This window comes from Narcine bancroftii, chromosome 3 (assembly GCF_036971445.1).
Source record: "Narcine bancroftii isolate sNarBan1 chromosome 3, sNarBan1.hap1, whole genome shotgun sequence".
Classification (NCBI taxonomy): Eukaryota; Metazoa; Chordata; class Chondrichthyes; order Torpediniformes; family Narcinidae; genus Narcine; species Narcine bancroftii.
The window spans coordinates 235369361-235391203 of NC_091471.1; the positions used below are offsets into that span (position 1 = coordinate 235369361).

Below are 21843 nucleotides of genomic sequence, written 5' to 3' on the forward strand. Positions count from 1 at the left end.
TGTTTCTTTCCAAAGAGGATCACCTCACATTTACCAACACTCTGCCCTCACATTCTGATTCCCACCCCCCCTGCCAAACTAGTTTAAACCCTCCCCAACAGCTCGAGCAAACCTGCCCACCAAGACATTGGTCCTTCTTCAGGTACAGCCTGTCCTTTTTGTACAGGTCAGACCTTCCCCAGAAGAGATTCCAATGATACACAAATCTGCACCCCTGCCCCAACTCTCCAGCCACAACTTCCTATTCCTACCCTTACATACAGCAATCCCAAGATTACCACCCTTGAGTTTCCTTCCTAACTCCCTATATTCCCTCATCAGGACCTCCCTCATCCTTACTTCTATCTATGTCATTGGTCCCCACGTGGACCACAACATCTGGCTACTCTCCCTCGCCCTCTAGAATGATATGAACGCGATCAATGTCTCTGATCCTGGCACCTGGGAGCCTCACTCTCTCATCAAACCTCCTATATGGTCTCTTAACCAATAAGTCACCAGTTACCATCACTCTCCTCTTCTCCCCCTTTCCCTTCTGAGCCTCTGCGCCAGACTTGTCCCTGGTAGATCGTCCCCCCAACAGTATCTGAAACGATTTACTTGTCAAGGGAAACGACCAAGTCTGCACTGTCTGCCTCTTCCTCTTCCCCTTCCCTCGCCTGACAGTCACCTAGTTGCCTGTCTCCTACCTCCCTGAAACACTACCTCTGCCACCCTCAAGATCCAGAGTTCACCAAGTTCCAGCTCCCTAACGCGGTTTGTGAGGAACTGCAGATGGAGGCACCCTTTCTGCAGGCGTTGTCACCAGGAACAAACCTGCTGTCCCTGACTTCCCGCATCCTATAACCTGAGCACTGGACTGCCCTGACCACTGCCTCCAGAGCAGGGTCAGCAGACACCAGAGGACGTCTGTACAAAGTGAAGGGAGGGGAGTCGTCAGGGGAAGGTTTTTTTTTTTACACAGAGAGTGGTGGGGGCCTGGAACGCCTGGCCAGGGGTGGTGGTGGAGGCTGGAACATTGGGGGCATTTCAGCGACTCTTAGATGGACACATGGATGGAAGGAAAACAGAGGGTTACGGGGTAAGGAGTGGTTAGTTTTTTTTTTAAGAAGGAATATACAGGTCGGCACAACATCAAGGGCTGAAGGGCCTGGACTATGCTGTCATGTTCTCCATCTGCTAGACCCTCGCCCACTCACTGAACCGATCTCCGTCCCTCTGCAGACTCTGCACAATGAAGTTTCATTGAGAGACATCCCTGAAATCTAAGCACAAGATTTGTTTTACAAAATGGATGGTTGGTGCTTTTAAAAGAAAACTTGATTAGGTGCCACAATGCAAATGGTATGGGCTGAACCACAGGGTCTCAGTTCCCCTGCTCCCTTGGAGTCTGCAGCCCCTCGTGGCCACTGCCGATCACCGGCACCGCCATCTGGGGCAGAGATTCCCATGGGCCGCGTGAAGCCTGTACAGAGCTGATGGCAGTCAGACCCCATAGGGGAGTGCTATGTCTCAGGGTCACAAGACTCGAAGCAACAGGTTTGGGAACAGCTGCCACCCCTCCACCATCAGACCCCCCCAATCACAAACTCAATCGGGGACTCAATTTGCACCTTAGTTGTGACAGAATTTTTAATTTTTCTGTATTTGCCCAGTTTGTTCACTGTTCTCTCCTTCAGTTTACAGACCGGTAGAAATTCGGCCCGGCCTGCAGGAAAACCTCAGGTTTGTATGTGATCTCGTTTATATTCTCTGACAATAACTAGTCCTCTCTGACCCTCTCTGCCTCCCCACCCTTCTTTCTCTTCACACCCTCATCCACACCTCTGTCTCCCTCTCTCCGTCCCTACCTTCATCCCCCTCTCCCTTTCTCTGTCCCTCCCCCTCTCTCCCCATCTCTCTCTTCCCCCTCCCCTCTCCATCTCTCTCCCTCCCCCTCTCTCTCTCTATCTCCCTCTCCCCCTTTCCCCTCCTTCCTCTCTCTCCCCCTCTTCTCTCTTCATCTCTCTCCCTTCCTCTCCCCCTCCTCTCTCTTCGTCTCTCTCCCTTCCCCCCCTCTCCCCGTCTTTCCCCCTTTTCCCTTCTCTCTCCCTTTCTCCCCCACTATCTCTCTCTCTCTCTCTCTCCCCCTTCCCTCTCTCCTCCATCTCTGCACCTTGTCCATCCCCTCCCCTGGGCACCAAAAGGTCCTGATGTCCCTCCAGTCCTTAGGATTCCGCAGGGTCTTGCTGATCCTCCATTTCCTCTAAGGCCTCAGCAGAGTCCCCCTGCCCATCACCCTCCAGAGGCTCCGCAGGGTCCTGCTGCCCCTCCCGAGACTTCTCTGCGCCCTTCCTCTCATCCTGGCCTGTGGCTGCTCCCTTCGAGCCCATCCCCACCTCCCCCTCCAGGCCTGTCCCCTCTGCCCCCCTCATGTCCTTGGGCAGCCGGAGGCGCCCTCGCTTGGCGTAGTGCTGGATCCGCGCCTCCAGGGCCTCGCACGTCTGCCTCTCCATCAGCCGCTTGTACCTCTTTGGGTGGACCCCCTCCTGGAGGGCAGCAGGCAGGTTGGCCACCGGCTCCTGGCTCCGGCCCCACACCGTCAGAGCACACTGCTCCTCCTCCTCCGCGGCCTCCTCCTCTGTGGGGAACGCAAGCACAGGGACGTCAGGGGTGAGGGGCCCTACAAGTCCTACCTCTCCCTCCTCAATGCACCTCCCTGTCCACTCCCCTCAACCACCCTTGCACCATCCTGCGCAGAAAAAAAATCCCCCTCCCCTTCAGTGAGGGAGCCTCCTCCTGCTTGGAGTGGATTGAACAACAAAGGAGAGGCCCTTTGTCCACAGTGTTGTGCTAGCCCCTGCACACCAACTCCACAACTCTAAATCCCCCTCACAGAACCCCCTCCTTCCCAGAACCCCCTTCCTCCTTCACAAAAACCTCCTACTCAACAATCTAACCTCTCCCTCCCTATCCTGTAACCCTCTGCTTTCCTTCCATCCATGAGTCAGTCTAAGAGTTCCTTAAATACCCCCAATGTTCCAGCCCCCACCACCTCCACTGGCCAGGTGTTCCAGGCCCCCACCACTCTCTGTGTAAAAACCTTCCCCTGATGTATCCCCTCCCTCCACTTTGTACAGTCGTCCTCTGGTGTTTGCTCATCCTGCCCTGGGAAACAGGCGCTGACCGTCCACCCTGTCTACGCTTATCAATCTCCTCTCATCCTTCTACACCCCAAAGAGAAAAGTCCCAGCTCTGCAAACCTTCCCTCATTGGACATGTTTTCCAATCCAGGCACCATCCTGGTGAATCTCCTCTGCCCCCTCTCCACAGCTTCCCCATCCTTCCTGTAATGAGGTGACCAGAACTGAACACAATATTCCACGTGTGGTCTCACCAGAGGTTTGTAGAGTTGCAACATGACCTCTCTACTCCTCAATTCAATCCCCCTATTAATGAAGTCCAGTGTCCCACAGGCCTTCTCAACTCTCCTATCAATCTGTGCAGCGACCTTGGGGGATGTATGGATCCACACTCTTAAGTAATCGACCATGTTACTTCACTCAACTCTCCCCACCATTCACCATGTTCCATCCTGGTACCCTGTGATTCCATCTCTGACAATGGCCACTGTTCACCATGTCCCACCCTGGTAACCGAGATCCGTCCGTCTCTGACACTGCCCACCGTTCACCGTGTCCCATGCTGGTACCCCGAGATCAGTCCGTCTCTGACACTCCCCACCGTTCACCGTGTCTCATCCTGGTACCCTGAGATCAGTCCATCTCTGACACTCTCCACCGTTCACCATGTCCCATCCTGGTACCCGAGATCCGTCCGTCTCTGACACTGCCCACCATTCACCATGTTCCACCCTGATACCTCAAGATCTGTCTGTCTCTAACATTGCCCACCATTCACCATGTCCCATCCTGGTACCCCGAGATCCGTCCGTCTCTGACACTGCCCACCGTTCACCGTGTCCCATGCTGGTACCCCGAGATCAGTCCGTCTCTGACACTCCCCACCGTTCACCGTGTCTCATCCTGGTACCCTGAGATTAGTCCATCTCTGACACTCCCCACCGTTCACCATGTCCCACCCTGGTACCCGAGATCCGTCCATCTCTGACACTGCCCACCATTCACCATGTTCCACCCTGGTACCTCAAGATCTGTCTGTCTCTAACACTGCCCACCATTCACCATGTACCATCCTGGTACCCCAAGATCAGTCCGTCTCTGACACTGCCCACCGTTCACCATGTCTCATCCTGGTACCCTGAGATCAGTCCATCTCTGACACTCCCCACCGTTCATCATATCCCATCCTGGTACCCCAAGATCTGTCCGTCTCTGACACTCTCCAATGTTCACTATGTCCCACCCTCATACCCCGAGCTCCCTCCATCCATCCCCAGTCTTCACTGTACCCGCGATCCGTCCCTCTAACACTCCCCACCATTTACCGTGTCCCAGCCTTGTACCCTGAGCTCTCTCCATCCATCCCCATTCCCCACTGTTCAGTGTTCCAGCCTCATCCCCTTGAGTTCCCTCCATCCCTTGACATTCCCCCCATTCACCGTGTACCACTCTCATACCTTGAGATCCCTCCCCTGCGTCCATCCCTACCATTTGCCATGTCCCACCCTTTGTAACCTGAGCTCTTGCTGCCCTTCGAAACTCCCCACAGCTCACCCTGTACCACCCTAGAGATTGGAGGGTAACCTCCCTCTCCACCCCAGACCCCTACCTGGAGCCAGCGGAGTTGGTGGGTGCCCCATTCCGGTGAGCATGGAGTACAAGATCCGGGTTTTGATGGCCTGGCAGGCCCACTGCTCCTGGAGGTGGGCCAGGTTGAAGGCGTGTACCTCTGGGTCAAAGATCCACTCCAGGTTTTCGTAGGCGCAGTCGTAGAGGATGAGTGGGGTAGTCGACTGCCATGCTGTGGGGGAGGGGGGGTTCACGTCAGAGCTGAGCTAATAGGATCACAGATCAGGAGAGGGCAAAAGTCTGGGGTCAGAAGAACAGAGGGCCAGAGGTCAGCAAGGGGCAAAACGGGTCAGATGTCAGGGGTCGGTGGGGCCAGATAGGGGAGGGGTCAGAGGGTAATTCCAGAGATCAGACAACAGGATCAGAGGTTAGGAGGGGGACATGGGTCAGAAAAGGAAGGAATCAGATGTCAGGAGGGGACAGGTGTCAGATAATCAGGGTTCAGAGATCAGGAGGGGGAACAGCAGAGAGGTCAGGGGTGGGAGTCAGAGGTCGGGAAAGGAAGGGTTCAAGTGGGAACGGTTCAAGGTCAGGAAGAGTCCGGAGCGAGGTCAGGGGGAGGGGGTCAGAGGCCTGGAGGGCTCAGAAGCCAGGAGGGACTGTGTGGGAGGTCAGGGGCTAGGAAGGGAACAGTGGGAAGGGTTCAAGCCTCACCTGTACTGGGGCTTGCAGGGGTTGCTGTCCACGTCCAGCAGCCGGCTTACCACCTTGGGCTCCTCCAGGCCCCGGCCGACGAGGAGAAGCACAGCAGCCATGCAGCGCACCTGGTGGTACAGGAAGGCCCGGGCCCGCACCTCCAGGCAGCAGAGGCCGGGGCCCTGGGGCCGGAGGCGGGCAGACAGCACTGTGCGCCAGAAGTTCACCACCCCATTGGCCACATCCATGCGGCACAGGTTGCGGAAGTCGTGGCTGCCCTGCATCAGGGTGGCCGCCTGGCCCATCCGCTCCAGGTCCAGCCCTGCTGACGGGAAGAGATAGCGGTAGGTGCGGTGCAAGCAGCTGAAGCGGGCACTGAAGCCGGGGGGTGCAGGTGCCCAGGCCAGAGCTCTTATGTCCCGCGGGAGGACACGGTTCAGCAGGTGGGTGTAGGGGAGCTCTTGCACGGCCCCGGGTAGAGGGGAACCGTCCAGCCCCACTGTCCGAGAGCGCAGGTACAGGGAGATCACCTGGGGGGAGAGAGGAGAGAGTTTATGGAACAATATGCATTTACCTCGTCTCCCTCCGAACCCCAGTCCAAGTGATCCCCCTTCCCCCTGCATCACCCCCTCCATCTCATGGGGCAAGGGAGGATTTTCCCCCCTCATTTCCACCCCATTGAGGTTTTAGAAACTTCTGAAAGGTCTCCCCCACCCCAGTGGGAACACATCCCAGCCTGTCCGGCCCCCCTCTCCTTTTAGCCACCTTTATATGCCTCAGAAGTTCCAACATCCCTCTTTCCTAATCCAATGTTTTCCATAATTACCCCTTTTTGCTTCACTTATTCTATCCAATTCCATATCCTTCTCCTTAGTGAACTCATTCAATATTTTCCCCCATCTCATTCGGTTCCTCACAAATTTGTCCGCTCCAATTCTCTAGTGGACCAATTCTATCCTTCACTCTCCTTTTTCTATTCACATATTTGTAAAAACCCTTTGGATTTACTTTCACCCTGTTCGCTTTAGTCACCTCATACCTCCTTTTCGCTATCCTAACTTCTTTCTACAGTCCATGTATTTTCCAAGCATCTCGTAATGAAGGAGAGAGAGAGTGAGATGAGGGGAGGTAGAGGGAGTGAGTGGAGGGGATAAAAGAAAGGAGGGAGAAGGGAGTTAGGGAAGCAGAAGAGAATGAGGTGTGGAGGGAGGGGGAGAGAGGCCTGGAGGGCTCAGAAGCCAGGAGGGACTGTGTGGGAGGTCAGGGGCTAGGAAGGGAACAATGGGAAAGTTGGTGAGGGAGTGGAGTGAGGGGTGAGAGGAGGGGAGGCAAGAGGGAGTTGGAACAGGAGGATAGGCATGGGGACAGAGAGTGGGGGAAGGATGAATGGGAGAGGGAGGAGTGTGGAGCTAGAGGAGTGGGAAATGGGATGGGGAGTTGGGGAGGGAGGCAGGGGTGTGGGGAGGGGGAAAGGGGATGAGGGAGTGGGGAAGGGAGGAATGGGAGGTGAGTGGGGTGTGAAGGAGGGAGGGGGAGTTTGAGTGGGTGAGGGGATCAAGTGGGTCTGGTAGGGTAATGTATGAGTGCTCCTTACCTGCCCAAAGGCACTGACCCCTTGTCTGTGCGGCCACAGCGGTGGTAGTTTGCCGTCTGCCGACTCTCCACTAGCCGTGTGGTGGTCAGGGCCTCGAACAGTTTGGCCTCCACTGTGTTGCTGGTGTTCTCCTGACTGGCGAAGCCCTGATAGCCCCAGCCCAGGTAGGCTAGCCGCACTGCCACCAGCCTCCGGCCATGCTGGCTGAAGTCAAAGGGCCGCTGCCTCTGCTTGGCGCGGGGTCCCGGAGGTAGGGGGCTCCCAATTTCATCTGGGGGAGCTCCGCTGTGGGGACACACATTCCCTCTATCACAGGAACATCTGCCATGGGGACACTGATTCGTTCTGTCACAGGGACCTCCGCCGCAGGGACACAGATTTGCTCTGTCACAGGGATCTCCATTGTGGGAAAAATCCACTCTGTCACAGGTACCTCCACTGTGGGGACACTGATTTGCTCTGTCACAGATAACTCTGCCGTGGAGACACTGATTCACTCTGTCACAAAGACCTCCCCTGTGGGGACAAGGATTCACTCTGTCACAGGGACCTCTGCCGAGAGGATCTCCGCCGTGGGGATACAGATTCGATTTGTTATGGGGATCTAGGCCATGGGAACACAGGGTTGCCTCGTTGTGGGGCCTTCCACCCTGTGGGCATCCAACGTGAGGACCCTGGGGCCTGTCACCTAAGGCCCCTCCATTCTGTGCTCCTCCGCTGTGGCAACACAAGGCTCCTCCATCCTGGGTCCCTCTGCCGTGGAGACACGGTGCTCCTCCACCCTGAGCCCCTCCGTCCTGGGGACACCAGTCCATACCGAGCGTCACGCGGCGCCACGAATCACTTCCGGTCGCCACCGCGCCAGCGCATGCACGGCGTGGTTTTTCTTCGGAGCGGCGTCGTCCTCCCGGCGGTGGAGGGGGGACTGGGGAACCCGCTTCCCTCCTCTCAGGCGCCGGCGGTTGGTGATCACCGCGTTGGCAACACGCCTGCGCGGATCGGGGGAGTGGGTAGACGGCAACACGCCTGCGTAGAAGGCGCTACATCGCCACCTGCCGGCAGGAGACTGAAAGAGCAACCACATCGTTCCCGCCGCCACCCCGAGACCTCCCCATCGTCCCCGTAACCCCTCAACGACCCCCCAAACGACCTCATGACTCCCAGCGACTCCTTTACAACCCCGTGACCCCAACCGACCCCATAACCCCCAGCGATCTCCAAATGACCCCAACCCCCAGACGACCCCCCAAACGACCCCATAACCCCCAGCGATCTCCAAATGACCCCAACCCCCAGACGACCCCCCAAATGACCTCATGACCCCACAATAAGTGAGTGATGGGGAGGGAGCAATGGGGAAGAGTGAACCCAATGACATTCATGTACACAGTGTGGATGTTACTCTGGTTTATTTCCCACCATGTACGGTGGCGGATGATAGTACAGAGAGCAGGTGGAGTGCCTGTTGGGAAGATGTCCTGTCGGTGGCAGAGCTGCCTTTCACTGGCCGCAGGTGGTACTACAGCATGCCCTTGGGTTGGGTCCCCTACCCCGCCTCCCATCTACTGCCCCTTCTTCTCCATCAGCCCCCATCGTCCCCTCCACTCCTCTGCACCCAGCTGGTTCCTCTCCGTCCACCAACCCGCTGCCTGGGCCTCCGAGAGCAAGCCTGGCCAGAGCTGGTCGACAAGGAGATGGGTTGCAGCGACCACGTCCCACAGACGATCATCCTGGGCTGGGGGGGAGAGAGAAAAGATGGGGGGAGAGAGAGGGGGGGAAGGGGAGAGAAAAGGATGGGGAGAGGAAGGGGGTGGGGGAGAGAGGGCGGAGGGGGAGAAAAAGGGATGGGGAAAGGGAGAGAAAAAGGGATGGGGAGAGGAAGGGGTGGTGAGAGGGGAGAAAGAGAGAGGGGGTGAGAAAGGGGAAGAGGAGAGAGGAGGGGGAGAAAAAGGGATGGGGAGAGGAAGGGGGTGGGGAGAGAGAAGGGGAGAGAAAGGGATGGTGAGAGGAAGGGGGATGGGGAGAAAGGGGAGAGAAAAGGATGGAGAGGAAGGGGGTGGGGAGAGAGAAAGGGATTTGGGGAGGAAGGGGGTGAGGAGAGAGGATGAGGTGGAGGGAGAAGGGGAAGAGAGAGAGGGGGCATCAGTGACTGTTGGGAGGACAGTGGAGGGGTCAGGGAGAGACGTTAGGGGATGGGAAAGGGTTGGGAATCGGGAGATGTCTGATGTCAGGCAGGACGTGGAGGTTGGGGGGGTCAGTGGGACAGAGCAAGGTCAGGGGTCAGAAGGAGAGATCGGGACAGGGAGTGGTTAGGGAAGAGGCTGGGGGGGTCAGGGGACAGGAGAGGTCGGAAGAAGGACAGAAAACGGAGAAGTCGGGGTAAGGTCAGAGAATGGGGAGAGGTCGGGGAAGGTCAAGGGACGGAGAGAGAGGTCGGGGGAAGGTCAGGGGGACAGGGAGAATTCGGGGATTGGGGGAACAGTCTGGGGTCGATGGGAGAACTCGAGGTGAGAGAAGTCAGGGGACCACTCACCGGTCTGGACCTCGCGCTGCAGCTGTTCCCAAGTTGGTGCTTCCACTCGGACCCTTGCCCCGTCCCGACAGAGCAGCAAAACGAGAATCTCGGCATGGAGGGCTCCCTGGATCATGTCCTGACTCCCAGCCCCCTCCCGTAGAGACACACACACTTCCCCTGGAGGAAGAGTCCAGGTCAGTCTGAACATGGGACCCTCCTCTCGCCTCTGCTCCCTCCTTCCACATCTCCTTCTCTCCTCCTCCCCCTCCTGCAGGGATAAGCACACCCACCCAGTAGACAAATCGTCCAGGATGTGGATCCTTTTCGTGCCTCCCCTCCCTTTGTCCTTCCCCTACTCCCTTCCTTACTCCAGTGCCACTCCCCTCCTCCTTCCAGCCGTCAGACAGCCCTCCAGCAGGGGATCAGACACACCGTCCCCTCCCTCCTATTCGAGACAGCGATGTCCACTCACCCGTCTTTTGATGCACTCCAATTAAATAATTCTTCATTGTTATTCTGGATTGCTCTTTCATAGTCGTCAGTCCTGTGGACGAGCAACATAGATCAGGGGTGCAGATACTGCAGCGTCTCGACAGAGGGGTTCAGTGGGGGGGTGGGGTTTAATACAGAGAATAACAGATCCCCGGGAAGAGGTCACAGGCTGGGGTCTGGTCCAGGGGTTCGATGGGGTTTATACTGACCTGTGTAAGATGGTGTTTAGAGAGGTTCCGAGCCGAACTTTCTCCCTCCTACAAAAGGCTGAAACAGAGGGAATTATTAACAGTCTCTCCACATCTGTTCCCGCCGCCACCCCGTGACCTCCCTATCGGCCCGTGAGAAACCCCCCACAAACTCTGTCCCCAAACACTCCCTGTTCTTCCCCCCCCCCCCCCCACAGACATCTGGGGTGTGTTAGTGTTTTCCCCCCTTCCTGACTCACTCCCGGTCCCCTCCCCTCACTCCTTCCGACCCTACCACATATCCTGCCTTGCCATCTGCTCTCCTGAACCCCCCTCCTGTTCGAACCCTGACTGTTCCTTCTCGAACCCCTTCCACCCCTCTACAATCCCCTCCACCTCCCTCCTGAATTGACCCCTCCCTCCCCCCTCTTCATCACCACCCGCTTCCTCTTCCCCTTCCTCTTCCCCTCCCTCCCCCTCGCCATCCCCTTCCTCTTCCCCTGGCAAGAGGGACTGACCTGGCAGGAGGGGCTCGCGCAGGTTTACAGATCCAGGTGGGGGGACGAACCCCTCCCTCAGGAAGTCGGAGAGGAGCAAGCGGAGGCGGCTGGGGTTGAGGGTCTCCATCACAACCGAGCGGACGGCCCGATAGTTGGCATAGAGGTGGAGGGCAGTGAAGAGGCAGAACAGGAGGTGGGTCAGGCTGTAGGATGAGGGGGTAAGGGGCGAGAGGGTGGGGGGAGAGGGGGAAAGAGAGATAAAACGAGAGATAATGAGAGGGGAGAGAGAAGGGATATGGAGAGAGCGAAGGAGAGTGGCAGGCGAGAGAGGGGGTAGAGAAGGGGCAAAAGAGATAAAGGGGAGAGGAGAAACGGGGAAAGAGGTGGGAGAGAGAGGGGAAGGGGAGAGAAAAGGGAGATAGGGGGACAGAGGAGAGTGGGAGGGGGAGAGGGGTGGACAGAGAGTGTGGGAGGGGAAGAGAGGGGATGGAGAGATAGGGGTCGGAGAGTAAGAGGGGGAGAGAGAGGGGATGGAGAGAGGGAAGGGGAGAGAGAGGGAAGGGGAAGAGAGAGGGAAGGGGAGAGAGAGGAAAGGGGAGAGAGAGGGAAGGGGAGAGAGAGGGAAGGGGAGAGAGAGGGAAGGGGAGAGAGGGAAGGGGAGAGAGGGAAGGGGAGAGAGAGGGAAGGGGAGAGAGAGGGGAGGGGAGAGAGAGGGAAGAGGAGAGAGAGGGAAGGGGAGAGAGAGGGAAGGGGAGAGAGAGGGAAGGGGAGAGAGAGGGAAGGGGAGAGAGAGGGAAGGGGAGAGAGGGGACAGAGAGTAGGAGGGGAAGAGAGGGGAGAGAGAGGGAGAGAAGGAGGAGGGAAAGGAGAGGGGGGTGAGAGGGGATGGAGAGTGGGAGAGGGAGAGATGGGACGGAGAGTGAGAAGAGGAGAGAGGGGACTGAGTAGGAGGGGAGGGGGAGAGGGAGAGGAGGAAAGAGAGGGGACTGAGAGGAGGGGAGAGAGGGGACGGAGAGCAGGAGGGGAGAGAGGGGACGGAGAGCAGGAGGGCAGAGGGAGGGGACAGAGAGTGGGAGGGGGAGAAGGATCTATTAGTTACATTGTGTTTTCACCTGTCTCCCTCAGCAACACCCTCCCTGCTCCCCTCCATGATCCAGGATTGGTTGTTAGGGTTGAATGTTAGGGTGTCAAAGATTTTGGGTCAGGGTCTGATATCAAGGGTCAAATGGTCAAGGATTAAAGGATCAGGGAAGGATATCAAGGATTCGAGGTCAGGGTAGAGCGGTCAGGGTATGGCGTCAGGGGTCAAAGTTCAGCGTCAAGATTTGGTATCGGGTCAAAGGGTTTGGGCTCAGTGTCAGGGCAAGGATTGTGGTTCAGGGGTCAGGTGTCAGAGGGACAGCACAGGGTTTGGTGTAAGGGCATAGAGTTAAGGGTATGTGTCAAGTGCCAAGGGATCATGGTGACAGAGGCAAAGGAATCTTGGCCAGGGTTCAATGTCAGGCAGTTGGGGTTCAGAGGTCAGGTTCTGGGAGTGGGGGTCAGGAGTCGGGCTTCTCCCTGACGTACAGGAGGTGGTCAGAGGTGAACGGAGAGAGGAGGATGCTGGTCACCAGGCGGCCAGGTTGACGAGGGTCTCCTGTGGGGGGATGGAAATGCGTCAGTGAGGGAGGTGGGAGCCAGAGGTCTCACCCCTACCCCTTCCCTAATCTCCCCTACCCTTCCCTCATCTCCCCTATCCTCACCCCTCCCCTCATCTCCCCTACCATCACACCTCGCCTCCCCATTTCCCCTCACCTCTCCTCATCACTCCTCCCCTCATCTCCACTACCCTATCTCCCCTCCCCTCATCTTCCCTATGCCTCACCTCATCTCCCCTACCCCAACCCACATCTCCTCTCCCTCTCCCCTAATCTCCCCTCCACATCTCCCCCCACCCCTCACCTCATCTCCCTTACCCGTTCCCATCCCCTACCCACCACCTAGACCACCCAACCCCATTCCAAATCCCTCTCCTCCACCTCCTCTCTGCCCTCCCACTCACCCCTTCCCTTTCCCTCCTCCGACAACCTCCCCCTCACCTTCTCTCCCACTCCCTGTCCTTTGCGTACCCTCCGTTCCCCATCCCAGCTCCCTTCCCCTCCATAACCACACCCCCGCTCGACCCCTCCTCCTACCTCCACCCTCGTCCCACTCACCTCCACCACCTCCCTCCTTCAACTCCTACCCAGCCAATCCCCCTTCCCTCCCTCCTCATTACCCCTGACCTCCCTCCTCCGGCTCCCGTCACCTCCACCCCTCCCTCTTTCCCTCTCCCTCAACCCTAAACCAACCCGTCCTCTCTTCAACTCCTCGCCTTTCCCCTCCCAATATCCCCTTCCCCACCCCCTCAACTCCCTCTCCCCACACGTTTCCCTCCCCTCAAGCCACACTCCTCCCTTCCTCTCCGCTTCCCCTCCCTGCCCACTCGCCTCCTGCCCTTTCTCTGTCGCCTTCCCTCACTCCGTACCCTCTGTGCTTTCCCTTCCCCTAACCCCATCAACCCACACCCTCTCCGCTACTCCCTAATAACTTTCCTGTCCACCCACCCCTCTCCCTCCACCCACCACCCTACCTGACTCCATCCTTGGCAGACACGTCGGCCATGTTATCTCTCCGGGCCCTGGTGAAGGGTCAATGCCGCACGTGAAGCTCCCCCGGAAACACCGACGATTGACTGGGAGAGGATGGGGAAGAGAGGGAGAAAGGGGGAGAAAAAGAGGGAGAAAGGGAACAAGAGAGGGAGGGGGGAGAGGGGAAAAGATATAGGGGAGGGGGAAAGGAGTGGTAAACAGGAATGGAAGAGAAAAGAGGGGGAGAGGGGAAAACGGGGAGAGATTGGGAGGGGGGAAAGAGGGACAAAGGGGATGGAGGGGAAAAGGGGGAGAGAGGGGGGAAGAGTGAGGGGGAGAGAGGAAAAGAGATAGGGGAAGAGGGGAAAAGAGAGGGGTAGGGGAAAATAGGGGAGAGGGGAAAATTAAGGGGGAGAGAGGGTATAAGAGGGGAGGGAGGGGAAAAGAAAGGGGGAAAGAGAGGGAGTGGGGAACAGAGAGGGGCGAGGGGAAAATAGAGAGGGGATGGAGGGAAAAGAGAGGGGGAGAGGGAAAAAGAGAGGGGAGGGAGGGGAAATGGGAGAGGTGGAAAGGGGGGAATAGAGAGGGGAGATGGGGGAAAATAGAGGGGTAAAGAGAGGGGGAGAGGGGAAAAGAAAGGGGGCGAGAGATGGAAAATAAAGAGGGGAGGAGGGAAGGGAGTGGGGACAAGAGATAGGGGAGGGGGAAAGAGGGGGAGAGAGAAGAGGAGGGGAAAGAGGGGGAGGGAGGGGAAAACGGAGAGAGAGGGGGAAGAGGGGGGAGTAAGGGGAGGGGGAAGAGTGAATGAAAGGGAGGGATGGAGAGAGGGAGACAGAGGTGTGGATGGGGGTGTGATGAGAGGGTGGGGTGGGGAGGCAGAGAGGTTCAGAGAAGTCTAGTTATTGTCAGAGAACATACACGGGATCACATACAACCCTGAGGTTTTCCTGGAGGTCGGGCTGAATTTCTACCTCTCTGTAAACTGAAGGAAAGTTACGTCTCCAAACAAGAGAACAGTAAACAAACTGGGCAAATACAGAAAAATTAAATTTTCTGTCACAAATAAGGTGCAAAATTAATCCCTGATTGATCAGAAAAGAGAGAGTTTAGACATACAACACGGTAACATTCCGCCCCACAAGCCATGCTGCCCATTTACACCCAATTGATTTTAGCCCACCGGTACATTTTGAAGGGTAGGAGGAACCGGAGCCTCTGGGGAAAACCCATGCAGATACGAGGAGGACATATAAACTCCTTAGACAGCTCAGGATTTGTTCCTCGATCCCTAGTGCTGTAAGGGCCATGGTACTAACCACTACAGTAACCAAGCCACCTTGACCTTCTCAGTGAGAGGGGCCCACCAAGAGGTTGCACCCATCCCATCACTCCACTTTGGGGACCCACCTTCAACAAGCAGGAGACACAGATGAGCAAAGTGAACTATGTCCGAGAACAGGGGCGCTACGATCTCGATGAAAATGGCCACATCATTGAGGATATCGGCGAGCATCCTGGGAGGGGGAAAGAGGGGCATAGGTGAGGGGTGGGACACAAATTGAAGCTCCCTCTCCCTGTCCCATCACGCACTATCCGGGGCGGGGTGGGGGAACACGGACACAGAGTGAAGCTCCCTCTCCCCCGTCCCGTCACACATTCCCAGGGTGGGACACAGAGTGAAGTCCCCTCTCTCCCCATCCCGTCACACACTCCTGGGGTGGGACACAGAGTGAAAATCCCTCTCCCCCATCCCGTCACACAGTCCCGGGGTAGGTCACAGGTGAAACTCTTTCTCCCACGGTCCCCATCACACACTCCTGGGGTGGGACACAGAGGGAAGCTCCCTCTCCCCTGTCCTGTCACACACTCCAAGGGTGGGGCACAGAGTGAAGCTTCCTCTCCCCATCCCGTCACACACTCCCGGGGTGGGACACAGAGTGAAAATCCTCTCCCCCATCCCGTCACACAGTCCCAGGGTAGGTCACAGAGTGAAACTCTTACTCCCCCGTCCTGTCACACACTCCCAGGGACATTTTGCGAGATTCACCTCCATTGCTTTGCATCACGATCTAGCTGGGTCCCTGTGGGGACAAGGTGCAGATCAGGAGTGGTTCAGTGGGATCCAGATGTGCCGTGGTGGGTGTGGAGGGAGGCAATCCTAGAATGGAACTGCCCTTCGCCTTGTTAAATGGGGAGATCAATTCCTTCTGGGAAGAGGTCTCTCCGTCTCTCCCCCCCACTACTCATTGCTCCCCTCAGTCTACCCACTCCCTCCACTCCTCTCTCCCCTACTTCCCCCCCTCTCCCCCTCCCCTTCTCTTCCTCCCCTCTCTCTACCCCCCCCCCTACCAATCACTCCCCCTCACTCTCCCCCCCCTTCCCCTCTCTTGCAGGAAATACAAGATTATAGATATGGGTGATTTCGACTGACCCCCTACTGACTGCAAGAGGGATAGTGAGATCTGTCTGGGGACCCCGGCTCTTTGGGATTTTTATAAAGGACCTGGATGAAGAGGCGGAAGGATGGTCAGTAAGTTTGCAGGTAACACGAAGGTTGGAGGAGGTGTGGATGGAGCTGAAGGTTGGAGGAGGTGTGGATGAAGCTGAAGGTTGGAGGAGGTGTGGATGGAGCTGAAGGTTGGAGGAGGTGTGGATGGAGCTGAAGGTTGGAGGAGGTGTGGATGGAGCTGAAGGTTGGAGGAGGTGTGGATGGAGCTGAAGGTTGGAGTTATGGATGGACTGAAGGTTGTCAAAGGTGAAAAGAGGTTATCAACAGGATGCAGAGTTGGGCAGAGAAGTGGACGATCAAGTTCAGTTAAGTGTGAGATGATGCATTTTGGAAGGACAAACCAGGAGGCTGAGTCCAGGGTTAATGGGTGGTTACTTAATAGTGTGGATTAACAGAGGAACCTTGGGTTCCAAATCCATACATCTCACAAGGTCACCGCACAGATTGATAGGAGAGTCAAGAAGGCCTGTGGGATGCTGGGCTTCATTAATAAGGGGATTGAGTTCAGGAGTAGGGGTTACAACTCTTCAAATCTCCAGTGAGACCACACTCCCCTTCACCGCTCTCCCCCTCCCCCTCTCTCTCAAAACTCTCTCCCCTTTTTCCCTCCTATTTCTCCCCCCTCTCCCTTTATCTGCCCCTTTCTCTCCTTTTCCCTTCTCCCTTCACCTTTCCACTCCTCTCTCCCCTGTAACTCCCTATTCTCTTGACCCCCAACATCCTGTGCTTGCCCGCAACCCCTTCCCACATTCTCTGTTCTGAGACAGAGGCGGGGCAAAAACACAGGCTCAAGCCTGGGACTGGGCCAGTAGGAAGGGAGATGGGCCGAATGCACTGTGTGCATGCTGGAGAACTCTGTGGATCTTCCTCAGAGATCTGGAGGGGTGGGGAGTTTGGGAAAGGAGGGGATGGGGTGGAAGGTGGGTGAGGGTTGGATGCAGGGGTATTTCGTGGAATAGGGTCCATGGCCTCTCTCCATGTACTGGGACATGGTCCGGTGGGGAGGTGGAGTGAGTGTGATGGAGAGGTGGGGACACCAGGAGGGAGGGAACCATTCTCACCCCTTCACCCAGGCAAAGAGAATCCGTCCGATCATCGACGTTCCATCTGGAACAAGAGAGGAGAGGGTAAGAGGGAGCAGAAATATGGGTGGGGAGAGAGAGAGGGGTGGGATGGAGGGGAGGGGGGTGAAGGAAGAGAGGGGGGGAGAGGGTGATAGAGAGGGGGATGAGGATGAGAGAGAGGAGGAGAGGGTGATAGAGAGAGGTGTGAGGTAGAGAGAGGGGGATAGGGAGAGAGAGAAGGTGGAGGTGAGGGAGAGGTGGATAGAGAGGGGGAGAGGGGGTGAGAGAGGGATAGAGGAAGAGGGCGGATGGAGGGGGTGAGGGGGGTTAGGGGATAGGGGGATATAGGGGGGAGAAGGTGATAGGGGGGTGAGGAGAAGAGTAGGGAGAGGGAAAGGGGAGAGGGGAGGGATGGGGGTGAGATGGGGGAGAGGGGAGGGGGTGGGGGAGAGAGGAGGGGGAGGGATGGGGGAGAGGGGGTAAGGGAGAGGAGGGATGAGAGAGAGGGTGATAGTGGGGGAGAGGGCAGGAGTGGGGAGCACAGAGGGAGGGGAGAAGGGGAGAGAATCAGAACTTCTTGTCATGAACCAGTCCTGAAATTCGATGTTTTGCAGCAGCGTCACAGGGCAAACGTTCATATTATAACCACCTCACGACATTACTATAAAACATAAAAATAACAGTGCACGAAAAGTCAGGCCGTGTCTGTGGTTCATGGATCATTCCGGAATCTGGTGGCAGCAGGGAAGAAGCCGTCCTTGTGCCATTGATTCTCATCTTCAGGCTCCTGGATCAATGGTAGCAGAGTGAAGAGGGCCTGGCTTAGGGGGGTAGGGCCTCTATCCTCTTTGAGGATAGAGGCCGCTTTTTGAAGACCCCCACCTCATGTCCTGATAGAGTGACGTCTGGTGCCCGTGATGTTGCAGGCCGAGTGAACAACCCTCTGGAGTTTATTCTTGCCCCAAGAGTTGGCGCTTCCATGCCAGGCAGTGATGCAACTGGCCAGAATGTTCTCCAAGGTCCACCTGTAGAGGTTTTACGAGAGTTTTCGGTGACGACTAAATCTCCTCAGTCCCCTTCACAAGTCTCACCACTGACGAGCCTTCCTTGTGATTGCATCAACGTGGAGGCTCCAGGACAGATCCTCGGAGATGGTGACCCCAGGAATTTGACGTTCGTGACCCTCTCTACCCTCAATGATGATTGGGTTGTGTTCCCCAAACTGCCTCCTGACATCCACCATCATCTCCTTGGTTTTGCTGACATTGAGGAAAGTTGCTGTTGTGGACCCCATTCAACGAGCTGATCCACCTCCCTCCTGTACCCTTTCTTGTTGCCGTCTGTGATTCTGCCGACAACCGTGGTGTCATCGGCAAACATGTTCAGCATTGGAGTTGTGCCTGGCTACACAGTCGTGGGTGTATAATGAGTAGAGCAGTGGGGTAAGCATGGAGCCTTGGGGGGCACCTGTGTTGGTCATCAGTGAGGAGGAATGCTACTTCCAATTCGTACTGACCGTAGTCTCCAATGAGGAAGTCAAGGATCCAGTTGCAAAGTGGGGGTACAGAGGCCCAGGGTTTGGAGCTTGTTGACCAGCACTGACGGAATAATGGTGTTGAAGGCTGAGCTGTAGTCGATGAAGAGCACATGTGTATATGAGTTGCTGTTTTTGAGGTGATCCACAGGAAGAGAGGGCACAGGGGTGGGAGGAAGGAGAGAGAGAGGGGGGAGAGTAGGGGAATGAGGAGAGACCCCGGTCAGTCTACAGAAAGAGAGAGAGAGAGAGTGGCGGGGGGGGGGGGAATGGAGAGACCCCGGTCAATGTTCAGGTATCCCACTGAGAGAGGGGGATGGAGAGACCCCGGTTAGTATACAGATATCCCCCTGAGAGGGAGGGACGGAAAGACCCAGTCATTGTACAGATATCCTCTTGAGAGAGAGGGGCAGAGAGACCCCGGTCATTGTACAGATATACCCCTGAGAGAGGGATGGAGAGACCCCGGTCAGTGTACAGATATCCCCCTGAAAGAGAGAGGGACGGAAAGACCCGGGTCAATGTACAGATATCCCCCTGAAAGAGTGAGGTACGGAAAGACCCCGGTCAGTGTACAGATATCCCCTTGAGAGAGAGGGACGGAGGGACCCCAGTCAGTGTACAGATATCCCCCGAGAGAGAGGGACGGAGGGACCCCAGTCAGTGTACAGAATATCCCCCTGAGAGAGAGGGACAGAGTGAACCTGGTCAGCGTACAGATATCCCCCTGAGAGAGAGGGACGGAGAGACCCCGGTCATTGTACAGATATTCCCCTGAGAGGGACGGACAGACCCCGGTCAGTGTACAGATATCTCCCGAGAGAGAGGGACGGAGAGACCCCGTCAATGTACAAATATCCCCCTGAGAGAGGGACAGAGAGACCCTGATCAGTGTACAGATATTCCCCTGAGAGGGACGGACAGACCCCGGTCAGGGTATAGATATCTCCCTGGGAGAGAGGGACGGAAAGACCCCAGTTGGTGCAAAGTCTCAGATACCACACACCTTTCTTACCTTTCAGCATCCAGGTGAGTGAGGCTCCTGCCACTGTGGCTGACCTGTCCCCCACTCCCACTCCCCTCAGTACGACTGTGTGGCCAGGGCTCCTGTGATGGTGCTGGCAAATGCCTATAGGGAGGGGTTGTTGGTGAGTGGGGAGGGTGGGACAGACATGTTCGTTAAAACCTGCCCTAATCGCTCAACCAAAAACTCCTCCACCCATCCCTGACTCCGTGATCTGGGGTGGGTTCAGACATTACAACACGGTAACAGGCCTCTTCGCCCATCTTGTCTGTGCCTCGTTCCACTGACCTGTCCATATCCCTCCTGTCCAAATGTCAAAACTAAATCAAGCCTTGTGTTCACCACTTCACCTAGCCCCACCACTCCCTGCTTGAAATTCCCCTCCCATGTCCACCCTAAATTTCTCCCCTTTCACCCTCAAGGACACGAGAACTAGGGGCAGGGGCATTCGGCCCGTTGAGCCTGCTCTGCCCTTCATGTAATCGCAATTGATCTGATGTTGGCCTCATCTCCACCTTCTCCCCACTTCCCTTAATTCCCTGACGATGTACAAATGCATCCAACCTTGTCCTAACTGAGGTTGCCTCCATTGCTTCCACGGTCAGTGGATTTCCCACCCTCTGTGGAAAGCAGTTCCACCTCATCTCTGTCCTAAATCTACTCCCCTAGATTTTGAGCCTATGTCCCCTCGTCCCCACTGATGGGAACAACTTACACACCTCCTCTTAATTCATAATTTTATGTTTCTGTAAGATCCACTTTCATTCCTCTCAATTCCAGCGAGCCCAGTCCAAACCAACCTAGTTAACCTCCTCTGCACCACCTCTAGATCTCGAGAATGGAGACCAGAACTGCACGCAGTTTTCCAGATGCGGCCTCATCAGGACCTCGTTCAGTTGCAGCAGGACCTCCCTGCTCCTAAATTTGGTCCTCCAGCAATGAAGGTTTGTATCTCACCCAGCCTTAGTGGGAAACGTCGACCTACATTTACTCTGTCTGTCCCCTCATTATTTTAAATACCTCGATCAATCTCCCCTCATTCTTCTAGGCTCCAGGGAATCAAGTCCTAATTTGTTTAACCTTTCCCTGTAACTCAGTTTCTGAAGTCCAGGCAACATCCTAGTAATTCTTCTCTGCACTCTTTCCATCTCATTGATATCTTTCCAAATTTGGCCTCACCAATGTCTTATACAACTTTACCATAACATCTCAACTCTTATGCTCGATACTTTGATTTATGAAGGCCATTATGCCAAAAGCTCCCTTTACAACCCTGTCTACCTGTGATGCCACTTTCAGGGAATTATGTATCAGTATTCCCAGATCCCTCTCTTCTCCACACTCAGTGTCCAGAACTCTCCTGCTGCCTCCACCCCCCCTGCACTCACCTGTACTGTGTCCCAGGTCTGGTAGGGAAGGTAGTCTGTGCTCACACTCTCTGGGTAACCTTGTGGGAGGAAGACATCCTGCAAGAGAGAGAGGCGTGTGTGGTGGTTCGGAGACATGTCAATACTGTTTAACACGCGCGTGGCCAGTTGGAGACACATCAGTGCTGTTTAACACGCATGTGGCCAGTTGGAGACACGTCAGTGCTGTTTAACAAGCGTGTGGCAGGTTGGAGACACGTCAGTATAATTTAACTTGCGTGTCGCATCATAGAGCCTCGTCAGTATCATTTGACGTGTGTGGCATCTCATATACATGTCAGTACCGTTGGACATGCATGTGGTACATCAAACACATTTATACTATTCTGACGCACGTGTAGCGCTCAGTGACACATCCCCAGCATTTTCTGCTCCTCCCTCCCCCCCAGCATTACCTCCCCCCCAGCATTACCCCCCCCCCCCCAGCTGTGGTTTGAGTCCCAACCAGTTCTGACAGTTCGTGGGCTCTCCCTCCTCCATCCAAGACCAAGGATCTTCTCCCCCCTCCCAACCTCCCCTTCCCCACCTTACCCCCACTCCCCATCCCTCTCCCCTCCACCACTCACCCTTCCCCACCCCTCTCCCCTCCACCACTCCCCCTTCCCACCGTTCCCCCTTCCCCCCCCTCTCACTGAGAGTGCTGCCACCAGGGAGCCAGCTGTTTGGCCCTTCTGAACCTGCTCTTCCCTCAGCCTCCCCTGTGGGTCCGGGGATGTAGTGGCAGGTCACACCCGTGCCGTAGCGCTCCATGCAGAGAACCGTCCTGTCCATGGCTGGGTCTGTGGGGAAAGGAAGGGAGGGGGGGAGGAGGAAGGGGGATGGTTCAGGGAGGGTTGGAGGGGAAGGGAAGGAATTAAAATTCAGCTCAACAAACCCAGGGGTCCCGAACAGATCCACTGCTGATTGCAATTGGCCATTGATACGCCACACTCTCCCTCGCCCCTCCATATCCTATGTCCCCTAGACTGAACCCTATCCCTCCATCCCTCCCAGTCTC

General features: G+C 56.3%; 2 protein-coding genes across 2 annotated transcripts; both read right to left on the reverse strand.

Moving 5' to 3' along the window:
* Positions 1–2092: 2092 nt before the first annotated feature.
* Positions 2093–7994, reverse strand: LOC138758322 (tRNA pseudouridine(38/39) synthase-like). Its single transcript, XM_069927075.1, is given in 6 exon segments — positions 2093–2620; positions 4732–4906; positions 4908–4923; positions 5406–5917; positions 6982–6998; positions 7001–7994. Coding segments are annotated over 6 exon segments (1929 nt in total). The 5' UTR covers positions 7797–7994; the 3' UTR covers positions 2093–2207.
* A 379-nt stretch (positions 7995–8373) lies between these two features.
* On the reverse strand, positions 8374–21568 carry rusf1 (RUS family member 1; the record flags this gene model as incomplete). Its single annotated transcript, XM_069923177.1, is given in 18 exon segments — positions 8374–8716; positions 9515–9673; positions 9969–10002; positions 10004–10040; positions 10198–10255; positions 10695–10879; positions 12246–12294; positions 12297–12315; positions 13296–13337; positions 13339–13392; positions 14696–14731; positions 14733–14802; positions 15336–15367; positions 16858–16904; positions 19411–19485; positions 19488–19524; positions 20808–20885; positions 21479–21568. Coding segments are annotated over 18 exon segments (1275 nt in total), but the record flags the coding sequence as incomplete, so codon positions are not given.
* Between the last annotated feature and the right edge of the window lie 275 nt (positions 21569–21843).